The sequence below is a fragment of the Pteropus medius genome, unplaced genomic scaffold, assembly GCF_902729225.1.
Source record: "Pteropus medius unplaced genomic scaffold, Ma_sr-lr_union100, whole genome shotgun sequence".
NCBI classification, from domain to species: domain Eukaryota; kingdom Metazoa; phylum Chordata; class Mammalia; order Chiroptera; family Pteropodidae; genus Pteropus; species Pteropus medius.
In genome coordinates this window covers 2,444,190-2,463,089 of record NW_024344434.1, presented here as the reverse complement: position 1 = coordinate 2,463,089, position 18,900 = coordinate 2,444,190, and the positions used below count along the sequence as shown (strand labels likewise).

The window sequence follows — 18,900 nt, the reverse complement described above, 5'->3', positions numbered from 1 at the left end:
CTGGTGAGGTCTTTCCTCTGCTTCTGTACCACGAGGGAGAGCAGCTGTGGGCATTTCCCCATTACTTCACCATAATGACTTATGTGTGATAAAAATACTTTCGAAGCATTCATTTCTAGACTCAGTATCATTCATGCGTGTGTATATACATGTATATTATCCATCAATCTATCATTTATACTCCCCCCTCCCACGTGTCATTCAGGTGGGGAAAATGTCTGTCGTGGAACTCGAAAATGCCACCAACAAAACTCCTCCCCAAACTGCCATGGTGAGTCTCGGCCTTCCTGATATTATGTGTGTACACATGTAGGAATCCAAGGGCCTGGACAAAGGGAACGCCGGGACTAAGTCATCTCGGCCACAGCCTATCTAACTTTGGAGACAGGCGGGCTGCCTGCTGATTAGGCTTTTTAATTTACGCAAAACAGTCCACTCCACCATTGGCTCACCTGATGTCTGAGGTATGGAGACATTCTGTAAGCTGACTGACAACCTGGAGGAAGTGAGGCCAGTAGGCACATAATTCTCAATTAAATGGCCTTCTCAGTTATCTATCATTGTGTTCTAAGGGCTATAGCTCAAGCTCAGGGCTATTTTTAAGAGGACTACTTATTGACCACCCACCATGTGCAGCTATTGTACCAGCTACTGGCCATAAGGGGGTTAGATACCCATGGGTAAACCAATTCTTGGCAAATAGAAATATGATTCCTGTGACTGTTTTAGAACAGCCATCATGATTCCTCTCCTGGAGCTAGACACATTGCCGCCCAAGCTGGACAAAATCAGAATGCTGCTAAGGAAAGGGGTGGAGAAGGGAGCACAGGATAGTTACAGCTTCTGGAGAATGTGAACAGCTTCCCCCTGGACCATGGCTTGGAGGTACCATCTCCATCTTTTGGACCCCAACAGCCAGAACAGGGGCTTACCATGATCCTCATGCAACCGAGGCAACCCTGCAGCAGCCCTGGTCTGTTCCCAGGAAGTGGCCACTTCACAGTCCCCTTCCAGCCCTCTCTCCCTCTCCCTCTCCCTCTCCATCATCCTAACACACACAACTGGAGAAGAACCATCTTCACTGCTTCATCTCCCCAAAGCTGAGGGAGATGAAGAAGCCAGCCCTCTTTTCATGTCCCTATTTTCCCCGAGACTCAAGACAAGGAGAATTTAACTATTTTCGGCTCAAGGGCTTTAAATTCCTAAGGAAAGCAGATTTACTAAACAAAAATCTATTTTTTTAAAAAGGAAACCAAATTAAAATTAAAATTTTTATTTTTTGAATCGATAATACATGTACATGGTACAAAATTCAAAAGGTATAAAAGGTATACAGTGAAAAATAATCCCCACCCCTCTTCCCAGACATAACCAAGGCCGCCAGGTTTCCTGTGTATCCTCCCAGAGATGGCCTAGGCATATGCACAGATGTGTTCAATATATACTTGTGTGTGTGTAGGTACACATACACATATATACTCACAAACACACATTTTTCTCCCTCTCCTTCCTTTTTTTAAAAACACTGGCATACTATGAACCTCTTTTCTCCACCCACCTAACCATGCATCCTGGGGATCATTCCATGGCAGTACCTACAGAGTGGCTCTGTTCTTTTAGTCTTCCATTGTATATGGATTCACCATAATTTACTTAACCACTGCCCTATGTTGGTGGTAGATTCCAACTTTTTGCTATTACAAATAGTGCTGCAATGAAAATCCTTGTACGTAGAAAAAATTCTTAGAAGTAGCATTGCTGGCTTGAAAGGTTTGCGCAGTCATACTTTTGAGAGATATTGTCCAACTGCCCTCCAAGGAGGCTGTACAATTCATACTTCTGCCAACATTGTATCCAGCTGCTTCTTTCCACTTCTTGGTTTCATTTGGCTGAGTTGTTTCAACCAGTCAAATTACCTTTAGATTCATGATATACTTTGAGCCAAAACATACTCATAATCTATCACTGACATCAGTGTGCTCCCCTCATCCACACCCCTTCCCCATGGGAAAACATCTGTAAAAGGTAATTCCTTTGGAAGGTTTGAAACATCTGACACCTTTTTCATCTCAGCCTTCAAGGTTAGAGAATAACAAATACACTCTAAGATTTTCTAAAGCTGATGAATAAATTGTCTACCTGTTCTCAAACTAATCATAAATTAGATGAAACGTTGAGCCTAAACTTTGCCGACACAGGGACACAAAGTTGAATTTGAAGAAACTATTTTATTCGAACAGAATTTCCTGATTCTCCAGGCTGGCCAGATGCTGGGGAGACTGTGGTAAATACCACAGACACAGTCTCTGCTTGTGTTGCTCTTATACTCCAGAGGGGAGGACAGGCACAGAGACCTACGATTCAGACAGTGCCACCAAGTGACGTCAGGACAGACAGCAGGAAAAGGGCAGAATGTGATTCAGCCTGCAAGGCTGACACTGAATGGTTTTGTACGAGTATCAGGTGTCAGGGAAAGCCACTGCCCATGACCTCGGAGGGACAGTGGTCCAGGCATGGCAACAGCAAGGGCAATAGCCAAGGGCAGGTGTGAGCTTGGCTTGTTTCAGCAACTGACATAAAGCTGGCATGGAGTACTCATAGTATCTCCACGTTGTCCAACGGGCTACTGAACAGCTGCTAAACCCTTCCTAATGTTTTTATACATTTACCGTGAGAAAACATTTTTTATAACATTTTTTATGTAGCATTTTTAGCCTATTGCCATGTGCTGTAAGGAATGTTCTGGACTGGGGGATGCTGAAGATGCATCACACAAGTCACGTCACCTGGTGAGGGCCCAGCCACATGGACAGACAGCGGGCACTTCATCCTACTGGGCTCTTCACTGTACTGCTCTGCAGTAAGATGTGCTTTTACCTCGAGGCCAGTATTGGTTGTCAGTTAATCATAAAGCACTTCCTTAAAGCATAATTCAAGCCAATTATCTGCACCTTGGGCTCAAAGTAATTGTTAAAACTTATTGCTAGAATGCCTGCTTCCCTCTTACACTGATCATCAGTCACCTGCAGAGAGGGCAAGATGAGGCCATGCTGAGGCAACAGAAGTCAAACAGGCACAGATTTACAAGCTGCTACTTATTGTCCAAAGTACCCTTTCAGGCATGTTTGCTTTGGTCACTAGAGAGGTGACTGGGCCACTGATGTTACAGCCTGAGGTCACAAGGATGGCACTTTGTGAGGTAGTAAGAGGGCTGCCTGAAGCTTTCCCCATCTCTGGCTCCTGGTTTCAGGAGGGCTAAGAGTTATGGTGTTTTTCAGAGAGCACTTCCTCAGCTTGGGAAAGGCTTCCTATCTGGACCAGCTCCTCTGCCTCCTGGTTCTGCTCTCAGACTCAGTAGACACTGGCAGGGCCTGCCTATCTATAGAACACGGGCTACAAACAAGAACCCAGTCAAAACCATACACTCAAGCTTAGGCCTGACAAACTTGGAATCTGCCCTCTATGTAAAAAAAGAAGCAGATCCCTCACGTGGCAACTGTTCAACAGTTGGCACTTCCCTCGAGTGCTATTAGCTGACCCGTGACCCGTGAGAGACTGAACCCAGCCCAAGAACAAGAAATATGTCCCAAGTGTCTCCCCATACAACACGTGATCTTCTAGTCTGTCCTGCTCATGGGAGCCCTGATTTTGAAGAGAACGCCAAGGCATGGGTGGCCAACCACGTGAAGTCTGCCCTGTCAGTGAGCTCGCTGCTCTGGCCAAGCAGGGACAACTGCATGCTTCCTGGGGAAACCTCACTCCTCCTGACGCACACATTTCATAAAAGTAACTTAAGGATGCTGTCCCCCCATCTTCTTTTTAACTCTGGGGAAATGTGTGGGTTTGGCAGGACACACAGCCACACTGTAGGCACACAGGACATGGTCCTAGAACCCTAAAGTTGGCTTCTGAAATGTTTGAGGCCTCAGGGCATCTCCTCAGCCTGTAAAGCCTGACTGTAAAGCACACTTAATGTCCTAATTACTCAAAAAGGCACTATTCTGTAGGTTACCTGTAGCAAACATGGAATTTTCCAGACTGGTTTCTGCTAATTCAAAATGTGTTAAAGGAATGGAAACTAACTTATTACTTGTATTAGGCCTTGTGGATGAAAGAAAGGGAAAATATGTCTACTGATACTACCCTGCACCAAAACCAAACCAAATGAAACTCTTTAGAAACACAGCTCAACATAAATGCCCCACTTTTAAAAATAATTATTGGTTGTTTTGGATTAGTAATGCCATACTTTCCCCAACAACACCAAGGGGTGGCCAATAGTAACCCCAGAATATCACCCACTCCTCCTCCCCACCACCTTTGGACAAATACCCGAATAATCTCCTAACTCCGCAGAAAGTTGTTAGTTAGGGAGCAGGTCTATGAGATTCTCAACAAAATAACGGAGACGTTTCCCTGAACCTGAAGAAACTTACAGTCAAACCGCTGTCTCCTCCCTCTGCCATCAAAGTGCTGCCTGCTCTTCGGCAATTTAACTTCACTGAGTCCTTTCAAAATCCACAAATGACTGTGGTCCAGGGACCAGTGAGTGGAAATGTTCACGGCTCAGCACATGGAATGCCACTTCAAGTGCTGCTGCTTCCACCCAACTCTGGGAGCAGCTATCCCCGTCAGGCGGGCCTCGTTGGCCCCAGCACAGCAACCAGTGGCTGCTGTTACTCCAGCAAGAGGATTTTTTTTTTTTTTAAAAGTCTATTCACATCAGCCCTGCTTAATTACATACATTAGGGACTGAAAATTAACATGACATTCCTGTGACTGCACTGAATTGCCTGACATGTTTAAAATTTTGTTTTATGGTCCAAACCTGCTGAAAGGTATGTGGGCAAGGTTTACGCGGAATGAATTGCAAAACCTCATGCTAGGGCTTCCTGAACATGACTGAGTTGCCAGATCCATAGAGGCCAGGGCAGGAGGAAGTCCGTGTTTGGTCTGGGCTGCTCACTTCCAGAGGATAAAGTCAACCCCTCAGCTGTCCCTTCAAGGCCTCCAAAGGCTGGTCCCATCCCATCTTTTTAGGCTGCTTTTTAAAGCCTCCTGCACAGAGACTGTGCCCCGATCCGTCCATTCCTCCCCCAGCAAGCATGCCTTGTACTCTCCCGCATGCTCTTTAATTTTTAGTTATAGTCTTATCTTTATCCAAAACGGCCTTCCCAGTCCCCTAGATCTCTGCACAGCTCACTGCTCTTCCTCCTGTGATACCTGCTGATACCTACTCACAGTCTATTGCTCTGTGATTTACACATACTGTTCTGAGCTGCAGAGAATGTGTGTCTCATTTCCATGCTTAGACTATGACCTGTTTAGTGTGTAGGGCACATGGAATGTGCTCTTAATGGGAGGTCCATAAGACCATTCACATGTTGGCTGTGACTCAAATGAGAACTAGGGCATGATAAGGTATCATTTTTATTAAAGTCCTTAATACGAGGGCCCTATTTTCAATTTTTGGTGACATGAGCTTGAGTAGCGTATAGGGATTAAACCAATGGCAGACACTGAGTTTTCATTCTCATTACTACACCATTAAACCTGCTGGCCGGCATTTCGAGAAGCCAGAGACAAAAGGTACCATGGGCAAGTGAAGGGCCCAAGTGACCAACACTCACATGGGATGGTCGTTCAGCTATAAAGGACTTTGTTTACTAAAAAAAAAAAAAAAATCCAGGTGGCCAAGCTCTGGGTTCGAGTGGGCTGTATCTGCTCTCTGGGCCACTTGCTGGGTGCCTGATATGCAGGGGCTGTGTTTTATATTTCTATCTTCCTTAATGCTTACTTCTCAGTGGCTGCTCAATTAACATTTGCTGAACAAATGAATTCCTCTTTATTCAGAGAGTCCATACAAATATAGGTACCTTCGTATGTGCTATAGTACTGGAGAAATAAAAGTTGAATGGACGCAGAGAACAAATACTGCCCACATTTCTTCAGATTATGCGTGTTATTGAAGCCACTGTTTGTACTGTCTGATTCCATCAACAATGACCAACATAGAGATGGAATGGAAGCCAACAGGAGAAAAAAAGATCCAAGGTGTTGAGATCATTACACCTCATCTCTCTAGTGTAGCGTTCAGAACCATTTCACGACCTTGCAGCAGATATATGGCATTTAAAAAAATCAGTGACGTACAATGATGGCTGGGAATTTTCAGGAGGACTTGGCTTTCACCTTGGACAGCAGCACCTCATTCTTGCGGCCCTCCTGCAGAGGAAGCAGAGAGTGTGTGCAGAGGTAGTGGCTGCCTTAGCACCCAAGTGAGGCTCATATGGTCTTACTGTCCCTCCCCCAGTCCCCCGCCTCTTAGCATGCTGCCACCGGCGTGGTGAGTGAAACTTCCTGGTGACGTGTTGACTTTAAGTGCCAAAACCGCTATAAGGACACTTGCTTTCTGCACTGTCGGACTAAGAACAGGATGAAAAGATTACGTATTGTCACTCTGAAAGACTTTATGAAGCCTCTAAAACCTTCAAGGGGACAGAGACAGAAAGCAGACACGTGCCAATCTTGGATTACTAAGGTGAGGAAGGAGGGAGGGAGAAATGTCCTTGGAGATGGACTAAGGAGCACAGCAGGCAGAACAACAGAAAAGTTCTTACTCTGATAACAGTGAAGGTTAAGAATATTGACTTTAAGAAAGAAAGAAATTCACAGAAGACATGAGAGAGGTGCATCAAGGGACTGTGTGATATCTATTACTACAAGTGCTGAGGGATTTACCGCGGGAGGTCACTGGCCCCATCCCCTGCCTGTGGAACTGACATAAGGCAGTGTAAGGTCACCTCTGCATCATTTTGTATTCCCTTCTTGAGACATCTTCAAAGGCTTCTCACTGTGTGTCCTCCTGCTCCCTTGCTCCCACTGGCCTTGATAACTCAGGATACTGCCATCTGCTGGCAAAAACCTCCACCCCTTTCCCAGGCTATGTCATAAGCACCAGTGCTTTAAACTGAAAGGTGAAAATGGTGGTGGGAAGAGCCTGAGCCTGGAGAGGTTGAGCACAAGGGTCCAGGCAAGGCAGTGTGGCCAGACCTCCAGTAGCCATGCTACCCAGGAGAGTCACTTAGTGCAGAAGAAGAACTTTGTTTCACACTGAACACTCTGCATCTAAGACCCCCAAAACCAATGTTTCCATCTCTCTGGGCCTGGCTAAGTGCTCTCAGCCTTCTGGAAGCCCTTTGCTCCTTTTGGCAGCATCATGGCTCATGGCTGCAATGACCCTGGTTTTATTAAGACAAGTGCTGCTTCACTTGTAGGGCTTACACTTCCGCTCAGAGCTGGGGAATAGCCAGGCTCTTGGGCTGGGGGTAAGGCTGAATTCTCCTACCAGAAGCCAGATGTTCTGACACTTTTTGAGCACATGTTTTTGGAGAGGGAGGCAGTTAATTTTTCCTGGGGGTGAGAAGAGAAAAAAGGTGAAATTGAGTAACATTTATTCTATTAGAAAGTTAAGAGAAAGGTTTCCTTTTAAATGAATTACTGAGACTTGCTTGGGAGAAACAATCTCCAGCCAAATTAAAAAAAAAAAAAGTGAGGAGGGGTAAAGATGGAGCAAGAACAGGCAGAGTGTTATATTCTTAGAGTACTTTCTCTATTTCTGTGTATTTTTCAAAATTCTCACATAAAGATAAAACAATAAAATAACGAACAAATTAGCTTCAGTTGTCATCCACCTCGCCTTTTAAATGAGGCAAAAATGACTCAGAAGCATCAAAATACTCTCGTGGTAAAAGTCCCCTGTATATCACACCACACTGATATCCTAGGCTGTCACCTGGCATGTGTGAGCACTGATTAAATTCCATGCAATCTACTTGAAGCCTTTTGGGAGACTACAGAATGATAGTGTCTGTCCAAAGCACAAACAGAAAGGGTCCTGTAGACATTTCTTTCTAGAAGAAAAGGGAAAATGTCTCCTTGCCTCTGTTTCTTTCCTGCTAAAGACCATAGGGCCCACTATGTGCCAGACACAGCACCTCAGCTCACTCAAGATTATGTATGCAAAGCCACCTTCATAAAAGTGTATGGTTTGCATTTATCAGTGCTAGGCTAGAATTTAAATCTTGGTGTGGTGACTTTGTGAGAGACTGTGGTTTAGAGATACAATTAATGTAATATTGCAATTAAAATGATTTTAGAGTATGTGCTGTTTCCTGGCAGGCTTATTATTAACGAACTCTCCCAGGGCAAGCCAGCCAATGGAATTTTAGAGAGAACTCAATATCTCTAATCAAAAAGGCAGAGGGAGGCTGGGAGTCAGGATGAGGGCATGACTCAGTGCATACATGGAGCCCGTGGAGCATCACTGGTACTCAATTAGTGTGCAACCTAATAAAAGGAACTACTCAGGTGACCAAAGACCACATCCTGGGCAACAATACTGTGCTCTGCATTAAGAGTAATTACTGCCCAACACAAGTGTGAGAGACTGGGATGTGGTGGGAATTCAGAACTTAGGAGCAGAAGACCAAGCAGGTAGGGAAGAGGCAGGTAAAGAAGGCAAGACAGAGCGGGTTCTGGGAGCAGACTCTACTCTGGGATGAAAATCCAACTTTTCAAACTGGTTTTTTGTTTTTGTTTTTTTACCACATATGAGATCTTACTTTGAGCTGCGACATGTAAAATAGCACAATTATTCTGGCTGAAATTACACGGTGGGGATTGGAGAGCAACAAGCAAGCCTCCATTACCACTGCCTCCTCAACACCTATGGTGGCCTTGAATTACCCCAGAGGAGCTTGTGGAAGAAAATTTAAGGTTTTGGAACATGACATAAGTTTGCTAATTTAAAATTTTTGCCAAGCAAATTGTTAACAAAAATAAAGGACTACATATTATTATTATTAAGAAGAAGACAATTTTAACACAAAAAAAACAAGATGTTATTTTTTTTAAAAGGTGAGTCTTTTAAATGAAATATATTTAGCTGTTTGAAGAACTGATTACATTTCCTTTCCCTTTTTTTCTTAAATTGCTCTGAACTGAAGAACACTTAGGCACAGGCAAGCACCTGGTCTAGGGGTCCTCTATGACTCTCAAAGACCCACTTTCGGTCTCTGGTGTGTGAATAACTACTTGCGGAGGCAAGAACACAGAAATCTTAACGCTTAACACAGCTGAAGGAACGATTTTCTTTAGAGGTCACCCCAAGCCTTCAGCCCTGAGAGACTGTAGTGCAAGCATGAACTTTCCATTCCACTTATTTGCTTTGATTTTGACAGCTTATACTTAATCTCCATGACTTATTTGCTTTTTGTCTCTGTCAAAAGGGCAGTGCTGGTGTGTCCAAGCAATATTTGAAATGCATTTCTTCTCCTCTGGGCCTTCTCTCTTTGTGAGTTATTTGAATTAAAGGGAAAAAAGAGCTCTGGTGGGAAGCAGCAGGCTTGCTCTGTGCCACCTCACTCACTGACCCTTCTAAAACTTTGGCCCCAGTTTCTAGGCCTCAAGTACCTCACCTCATTCACTTTCCCATGCTGCCCAGCCTTAGGCCTTCACCCAGCTGCACTGGCTGAAAGACTCTTGCTCTGCCCATGGCCAAGTTCTTCTCAACTAAGAGAGACCTTCCCTGACCATGCCATGTAGATTAGTGCCCCTATGGCAAAGAAATTACTTCTTACTTGTTATTATTAGTTTACTAGGGTTTTTGTTTCTTTTGTTTCTGCTTCCTTGCTTGTTATCTGTCTCCCACACCACAATGTAAGCTCCTTGACACAGGCACTGGGTCTGTTTTACAATCTGAAATATCCCTATGGGCATGGTAGGAGCTGGAAGAACATTTTTGAAAGAATGAGAGATTTTGAAATGTCCATGGGTTGTGGCTCCTAAAAGTTAAATTACAAAAAGGTAAAAGAGAAGTAGAAAAAGAAAAGAAGGAGGGCAGAGGGAAGGAAAAAAGGAAGGAAGAAAGATCTTAAAAATATATACGGAAACAAAATTATTGGTATAGAAAGATTATATTTTTTATTCTGTAGACCAAACACCAGGATATCATGTACCTTTAGTGCCTCTATTTTCAGCAGTCTCTAAACTCACTAAAACCATATGGATTTAGGTTAGAATGGGGGAAGAAATCCCCAGAAATAAAGCTGCTGAGATCCTGGCAAGTGAGTAAATAGTCTCTTTTCTGGAAGATGTCTTAAGGGCAAATACTTTTCTTTCTGGAACAATGGAGAGAAACCCTGCCCAAATGCAGGGAGAAAAGATAGGGACAAATGAAATGCAGTGTGTTGGGTGTTACGGTGCCAGACAGTGCTAGATGTTTTCTTTTATCTCATCTGACCCAGCAGAACCCACCAATGAGGAAACTGAGGCTTGGAAAGATTAAGTCATTGCCCAAGTGCACAGCTGGTCAGTGGTAAAGGTGGATTCCAACCCAAGCCTGGCACACTTCCAAGATCACCCTCCTTTTTCTTACACAACTTAAGGCACCTCCTCATCCAAAGACTGAGGGGAAGGAAAGTTCCAAATCTGAATCTATTACAAACACTGTTTCTAGGTAGCCCTTGATGTAGGAGGATGATGTCATTTTATGAATTTAAGGCACTTACTATGTGCTAAGAAAATGAAAATAAAGATGTGATGTCATATAGAACATTCAGTTAGAGCCTCAAGATGGCCTCAGAACAACACAATCTTGAACTACCTATACACAACACTTTACTGTCAGATCACACTGCTAACTTGCTATTTCCCATTACAGACCAGTGGAAAACCAAAGAATTGCTCTGGTTTTTAAAGGCTCATCTGGAGGAGAACATAAATCTCACCTTAGCTTTACATGTCCAGCCCAACCTTCCTCTTACCTCCTTGAACTCTTTCACAGTCTTAAAGTATAGCCTCTGTTTTTCTAACAACTCCAAGTACTGGTCATTCAACTGGTCTCTTCTCATCTTGTTTTCTTGCTTCTTCTTTTCCATCTGTTGAAACATTTTGGGAAATGGTAATGGGAAGGCATGTTCTGACCAAGAGCTGTTGACGACATCCAAAAGGGATCTATCACTAATATTTTCATAGATTTTCTTCTACTATTTTCCTTCTTTATATAATTTTTCAAGGTTGTTTTATTTATTTGCATGATATTGCATAGAGGCTCTATAATTTATTCAGCATTTCTCCTATCATGGGGCATTAACTGTTCCATTTTTATTAATTTATGTTTTGGTGAGTACGAACAATTGTTCAATCAACAGGTTCATGATTCTCAACCAAGGGCTATTTTGCCCCCAAGAAGACATTTGGCAGTGTCTAGAGACAATTTAGACAGCCATGAACGTGAGGAGGAGCGCTATTGGTACCTACTGGTAGAAGCCAGGGATGCTGCTAACCATAGTACAATGCCACAGGACGGCCCCCAAATAATAGAGAATTATCCAGCACTGTGGTACCGACGGCATGAAGCCTAGGGGAAGATGGAGAGAAGGAGGGGTCAGGCCATTTCCTTCCCCAGAAAGGCATCTCCTAGGAAACAGGAACGGGAAGCCAAAGGAAAAAACCAGAGTAAGTTCCTATTGTTTTTTACTCTGAGCAAGAGCAGCTCTCCGAGTAGAAGCATGGCAAGGTGGACATGTCCGCCACATTGAGATTTGGGTTGTGACAGGCTTACAGTTAGCCTGCTCAATCTATGAGAGCTATTACTAGGAATTGCCTTTGAACCACCAGTGCAGGTGGTCCCCACAGCTGGCCCTGATCACTGTAGAGACACTGAAGATGCATCTTCAGGACTGACAGCACATTGCCAGAACAAGCGGAAGAAGCCTGTTCTTCCCAGGGCCTTCTCCATCACCAGTATAAAACCTGGGCCCCGTTATACAAAAGAAGCCATCTGACCTTCATTCTACTTTGCTTAATTCCTTCTACAATCTGTTCCATCTGACGTAAAAACTGGTCCCGGGCAGCAGGGGAAGCCATGGCTCTGAAATAAAAACCAGTGGAGGAGTGACCAGAATACAGGATTCTGAGAAAGAGGGAGGTGCAAAGGAGTTAGCCCTGTACCCAGATGATGCCCCAAAGGGCAGCCAGGGCTTTGCTAGGCATGGTGGGCTAATGAGGAATCCCAGGATCCCAGGCAGTTAAGAATTCTAAACTCTGAGGAAGGCATAAAAATTAGCCTGGTTTTATAACTGAATATTAATCTTTTTTTTTCTACTTGCCCTAAAATTTTCATAAGTAGTATGTATTTTCTTAAAGTAAAATAAAATGTCACTAAAATTAACAAAAACATTTTTTACTTTGATAGCAGGTATTGCTTAAGAAATAAATTCCATTTAGTTCTTAAAAATCTTAGAGTTTGGAGACACTGCTCAAGATTAGTTGACATATTCTGAGATTTTCCTAAAAGCAGGGCTGGGAAACCTGCCCCTGTTCCTAGAAGCAGCAGGTAAACGAGTAGATTCCCTGATGTCTTAAAACATTCCCCTTCACCTCCAGTTCTATGGAAGGAGTGAAACCAGAAGGAACAGAGCACATGGATACAAGGATTGAGAATTCTTCCAAAGAACAAGCTGACAGAAGAACTCATCACAAAAACACTCAAACTGCAACTCTTTCAATTGTCAGGAAATAAAAATGAAAACACCATTTTTAGAAACATCGCAAGGTTGTAAGTCACTGACTGAATCTTATCTGGGAGATATGAGTGTTTTATTTGGTTTTAATTAGAAATGAAGCTTAAAATCTAGAGCGTGTAATCCATTAAAATCTTAGCCGCTGGTTGCCTGCCAGGGGACAGTAGAGATTTGTACTAGAAGGAAAGGAAGGCTGTATACAGAGAACAGGCCCTAGAGCTGCCTGGATGGTGGCTGGGCCAGTGGCCATGCTTGAAGGCTGGTATGACCTGGGTACAGGTGGGCCTTGCCATCCAATTTCTGGAGAAAAAAATTCATATTTGAAAAAAGTAGTTTAGAGGATATATATTAACTTAAAAACAAAATCCACAAGATTTTATATAATTTCCATATCTAAATTTAAAAACAGCTTTGTTCTCAAGAACAAATGGTATTAATATAATCTTAGCAAGACAAAAGTAATATACAAAGAGATTATAGTAGTTAAGCATAGTAAACTCATTTGAAAATTAACTTTTTCCTAAGACATTCCTTGGGTTTTTAAAAATGCACTCTAATATCATTGTGTTTTTGCAAGAACTCAAGGACCATGTAAACCAAGACACACTTGCATGTGTCAGAATCACACATCGAGTGCTAAGTCTTGCTCAGTCACACTAATGCAAAATGAAGGTGAGTGGACACAAAGTGCAGGACACACCACAGCACTGACAGGGAAGAGGACAGTCTGATAATACGTACTGTGAGAAGTTCTCATGAATTGAGTTCAGCAGGCTAATCTGAGGAGGAAGAAAAAAAAAAAAGCTATAAGCAGTAGGTCGAAATATCCCTGTGCTGCCTCAATCGTGAAAGCCTGTCCTGTTTCTGGATAACGCTTCTGAAAGAAAACCCCTTGTTTATGGAGATGAAAGTAACATGAAAAGAAGAGCAACATGTTCTAGCCCCATAGTTTTCCCCAGAGAATCTACCTTGGTATGCTATGACCATAGGAATGCAGAAGGAAGGCTTCTGCCCAGCAGAGAAGACGCTAAGCTAACATTACAGTTCTTTGAGCAAACTGCCACCACAGCCCTTTCGACCTTGCAAATACTGCATTTTCAGGGCTATGAGCTTAGCAGAGGGTCAGAGAGGGGAGTGAGAATACTGTGCCCACCCACTTCCTTCTCACAAAATCTTTTTGCCAATGTGGCCAACTGCTGGGAAGCTCCTAGAGCCTCCACAGAATGCATTATTTAAGGCCTCCATTCCCATGGAAACTGCCTTAGCTGGCACAGTAGGTCCCTCTATCTGCCCCAGGGCTCTGAGTCAGGAGAAACTAGAAACCTATTTCCTCTTTTTGGCTGTGCCACTAACTCAACTTGTGAGCTAAGGACTAAGCATTTACTACCTATGTGGATGTGAGGTTCATTGTCTGCAACACAGAAATGATATTCCTGTCCTTATGACTCCATTGGGATGTTTGAAAGCTAAAATATCATAGGCATAAATGGATTCGAATAAAATCCACAATTTATTGAAATGCAAAATTCTGTGTTAATATGGCTTAGAATTAAAAAGCCCACACTCCTCTGCATACTCCTAGTTTTTAAAAGAATGCAACAACTTCAGACACTGCTGGTGAAGACAGGTCAGTGGATTCAAGGTTTTCTCAGAAGGAACTGGCCTGTCGCTAAGTTACGCTGGCAAGCCTTTCCCATGCTGGGTTGGAAGACCCCAATACTAGGATGTGTAGCAGAGCTATCCCCCAGGTCTGACACCTCCATATGCACCTCTTGAGCTTCCATATGTTTCTCCTAAGGACAGCATTTCTCAGACAGTACTGGGCAACAGCCAGTCTCACTTCACTCCAGACAACATGAACTCCCACGGAATCTTACACTTTCTGTCTCCATATCCCAGCACTGGGTATACAACAGATGTTCCTTCTGCTTAAACTGAATGCACCCCAGACACCAAATTCATTTGAACTTTCTGGGGTCAACAGCACTGGCAGGGGCTCATCTGATTAAGTATTTTCTTTTTATAACGATTCTTACCTCTTTTTCCAAATAAACCTTTTTATCGTCTAGGGTATTATATAAAGTGAAGAACTGCTTGGTTTCCTTGTGTACTGCAGAAACTGTAAATGCAAAAAAATCAGCACAGAAATAAGAATTCGCATCAAAATGACTCTAAGCACTCTCTCCCCTGAGGCACCCCCTGTAGGACTCAGACCTGTCAGAACTGGTACTCTTGCCAGCAGTCTGGGCAGAAGCCCCGCAGGGCACAAAACTCTGTGCAGAGCTGCAGCAGGCTGATGGCAAGTAGCCAGTTCTGACTGGTCTCACCAAGAGGAGGGGCGAGAGGAACCGTTCAGGCGTGGGACAGGCAGGTTTCGGAGAAGTCCTTCAGGTGAGGAGTCCTGGGAGGAAGGCAGCAAAGATGAGGAAGCTGCCACCTCACCTCTCACTGTTTGTGTGGCCTCCTTCCGCCCCCCACCCCCAGGAGCAAGGGCCGCAGCCCATGCTTAGCACAGGCCTATTCAAGAGAACCTCCGGAGTATCTCCTCGATGAACAATATGCCCAATCCAGGTGGAATACGAGCCCAATGAAGTAAATTCTCTTCCTATTCCTGTGCATATGACCAAGGTGACACTAATTTACCAGAGCTCCCCACATCTCTACGTATAAAATTACTCTGCATCTCTGTCCACCTCCCCTTCTTCACTCTTCCCTACAGAAGAATGACTTACAAGCAAATGGCCAAATTTCAGGACTGTGAGTGTGCCGTGTTCACCAGAGAATGAGGTCACTGAGGTGAAGAGTTCCTACCCAAACTCACCCCTTCTGCTCTGTGGCTGGGCAGCTGGGCAGCCCCATGTAGCTCTGAGCCTACGCGAGCGACTTCCTCACTGCTCTCAATTTCCATAATACGCAGCCGCCCATAGAGAGATATAATCCCAAGACCTAAATTCACCGTCAGGCTTTGAGCCTAAGCTGAGAGCTTCAGTGAAGCTATAGCTAACGATCCTGATGCATAATGGTTATCCGGCACCGGCCAACACTACAGTGGAGTCTGGTTTTCCATGGGCTCTGGCTCCCCGAAAATGGGTTCCCTCTGGAACAGCACAAGTGGGGGAAAGGAGAGCAGGCCTGGTCAATTTTGGTTTCCTTGGGCAACTTCCATTAACATTTAAATCTGATTCTTTAAGCCAAACAGTCAACTTTTAACTTTCATACCCAGTAATATCTGTGTCTCCCACCAGTAGTGCAGCTCAAAGATGGGTGGAGGTCAGGGAGATTTGGGAGATTTGCTGAACATACCTGGTATCAGAAGTCAATAATCTGTTACAAATACTTTGATGCAACAGTTAAAAATGGCCCCAACATCTAAATACCTAATTTGTCTAAAAATCACATCACAAACTACTCAATATGAAGTAGTATTATTATTGCTAATAGCTTTAGAACAGTGGTACTGAATCCTGGCTGAAAAAGGGAATCACCTGGGGAGTTTTAAAGTCCCATGACCAATTAAATGAGATTTTCTGGGGACAGGGTCCAAGTGATTACAATGGGTAGCCAATGTTGAAAATTGCTGTCATAGATAAACCAGTCAACTTTTAGCTTTATTGCTCAGGAATGGAATTGTCTCCCTTACTCCATCCAGCTCAAGGATTGGGTGGGGGACACAGGTGTTTGATGATAATTAAAAAATGAATGATGTAGACATTTTCGTGCAACTGACTGAAAAAGGTCTTTGGTATAAAAATGTCCTATCATAAAATAACTTTAACATGTTATTAACAAATATACAGATATAAGGTATTATTACTTCCTATTTTTAATAATAGCTTTAAAGTAAGCAGGGTAGAAAATTAAGGGAAAAGATTTAACTTAAGGCAGTTTTTCTGCTGAGAAACTGCCATTGTTGATACTTGCCCTTGATCATTTGAATCGAATGTAGTGACTGTATAAATCCTGAGGATGGTAGGGTAAGACATGTGAAAAGAAGTATGATTCTGGATTCAAGTAAGTACAATGTTCTGTATTGAACCAGGAAGGATGCTTGAGAGGCCAAGATCTCAAGGTGATATGAGGATTTTAAAGAAGGGTTGAAGTTTGCCAGGTAGGAACTGCAGAACATTGGCAACTGGACTTGGGGACCAGCTCACAGGCCAAGATGCAGATGCCCTCCTGGGAAGGATGAAGCACTGAGGGACTGTGGGGTGTAGGGGAGGGGGAGCCAGCCAGTGATGCTGGCCCAGTGATGCAGGACTTTATCAGTGCTCTTAGGATTCTGAAGATTATCCAGTAAGTTATAAGGAGTTATTAAATATTAAAACTCTTAAAGAATGTAAATGATCAAATTTATGTTTGAGAAAGATCTCTCAGGCAAGATTGCAGGGAAGGGGTGAGAATGTAGGCAGTGATGAGATGGTAGCTATAGTAGTTCAGAAGAAATGGACTTGACCATTACTCAGAAACAGAGCTGGCAGAGCATCATGAGTCAGAGTGGACCAAGGAGGGCCCAGCTTGTCTAGACAGTGATCCCAGTGACTAAGGGGAAAAACAGGGTACGGAGGCTGCATTCAATTTTGTACCTATACAATCAGAAATGTCTAGGGGCCATGCAAGAATAGGACTCTATATCAGCGGTCCCCAATCTTTTTGACACCAGGAACCAGTGCTCCTATGAGAATCTAATGTCTGATAATCTGCGGTGGAGCTGAGGCAGTGATGCTAGTGCAGGGGAGTGGTTGCAAATACAGATGAAGCTTCGCTTGCTCACCCCAGCGCTTACTTCCTGCTGTGCGGCCTGGTTCCTAACAGGCCATGGACCGGTACCGGTCTGTGGCCTGGGAGCTGGGACCCCTGGCCTAGAGGAAGAAGTGATGGTCCAGGGCCTATTTATAGACGATATCTGAGCTAGGTCTTGAAAGCTTTGTCAGATACAAAAGAAAGGGCCCCAGACACAGGTAATAGGAAGTGTCAAGACCTCAGGTGTCAAAGTGCATAGTGTGTTCAGAGGCAGTATGTGAACTGGTGAGGCCAGAGTGTGGGCTTAGAGTAGGAAGGGGGACCCCAGGCAGCCATTTAGACTGGGGAGGATTCCAGGCAAAATAAGGAGATAGCCTTTATTCTAAAGTTTTGCCAGCAGAGGAAGAAGTGACACAATCACATGTGTGGATGAGATACTTGCAGAAGGGACTGCAAACCAGCTAATGGTCATTCAGCTGACTTATGATGTAAATAAGAACAGATATAGCAGTAGCAGTGGAAACAGAAAGGCAGTGACAACTCTGAGGGCCACCCTGAGCCTGACAAGATGTGGTCACTGATTTAGGCTGAGGGAGATCCAGTCCTGGATTACTAGGTGAATATTATGCTATTAAAGGCAAGGACATCAGCCAGAAAGTTTGTGGAGGAGGACAGTGAGAGATGCTGGGGCTGATGTTCAGGGTAATGCTGGAAAGTGGCTGGGAAGCTCAGTGGAGCCAAATGGCTGACTGGGATTAGGGCTGGTTCGAAACATTACTCTAAAAGCTCAATTAGCGTAAACAATCCAGTATAAGCACCTCAGTGCCACTCCCAGGATTATGGGTATCCCACTAACAGGCAAGGTAAAATAAGTGCTGAGTGGGCCTGCCGATAACACAGAGCCCATTCTGGTGGTGGATTTCAAAGACTGTACTATGATGCACACTCCACCACGCTAAAATGGGACAAAGCCCCTCGCCTCCTGTCTCTCCCAGGACCAGCCTTGAGAGCTTGTTAGTGGTCGATGCACCTACTCTGGCGGTAGAGTTCAATAAATCTCTTCTGATACTGTATTAGTTCGGCTCGGCTGGGCACTTCATCAATCTTGCGATGCAAAATTGCAATTTCTCGATTTCTTCGAGCCTAAATGCAAAAGGAAAGAGACAACATTATTTAGTAAAAGGCCTTATGTGTTCTCTGGGGAGCTAAACATTACTCCAAAACCCTACCTGAGCATAATCACATGCCCTGGAATGCAGGCCCAAAATTCTGCTGCTGGCCAGAGGTCCCCACCTCAAATTATGACTGACTCTCCACTTTGCAATACATGGAGAAGGTATGGCTGGAAACTGGAACCACAGTAGGCAACAAATTAATGGATCAGGAAGGAGGAGTCTGAATGGGACGGGCCTGTGGCCAGAGGCCCCAGCCAGAGCACCAGGCTCTCAAGTAACTGATTCTACCAGTGCCAGATGACGAGGAATTGATGCCGCCCTGCTGCTTCCATATACCAAATTCCTTCTCTTGGTTGAAAAGTTCCCACAATTGATTCCTAAAATACCTTTCCAGCATT

The 18,900-nt window shown here is 44.0% G+C and overlaps 1 protein-coding gene across 2 annotated transcripts in view; it reads right to left on the bottom strand.

The window, feature by feature from the left end:
* Positions 1 to 5,416: 5,416 nt before the first annotated feature.
* Positions 5,417 to 18,900, bottom strand: part of CCDC93 (CCC complex scaffolding subunit CCDC93) — an 80,120-nt gene continuing 66,636 nt past the window's right edge. For both annotated transcript variants that reach the window (XM_039872696.1, XM_039872695.1), the window contains exons 19-24: positions 18,362 to 18,470; positions 14,624 to 14,706; positions 13,329 to 13,366; positions 11,851 to 11,935; positions 10,827 to 10,940; positions 5,417 to 6,225 (exon numbers count right to left, since the gene is read on the bottom strand). In XM_039872696.1, the coding sequence (XP_039728630.1) occupies positions 6,172 to 6,225; positions 10,827 to 10,940; positions 11,851 to 11,935; positions 13,329 to 13,366; positions 14,624 to 14,706; positions 18,362 to 18,470 (483 nt within the window). In that variant the 3' untranslated portion in view covers positions 5,417 to 6,171. The remainder of the gene's footprint in view (positions 6,226 to 10,826; positions 10,941 to 11,850; positions 11,936 to 13,328; positions 13,367 to 14,623; positions 14,707 to 18,361; positions 18,471 to 18,900) is intronic.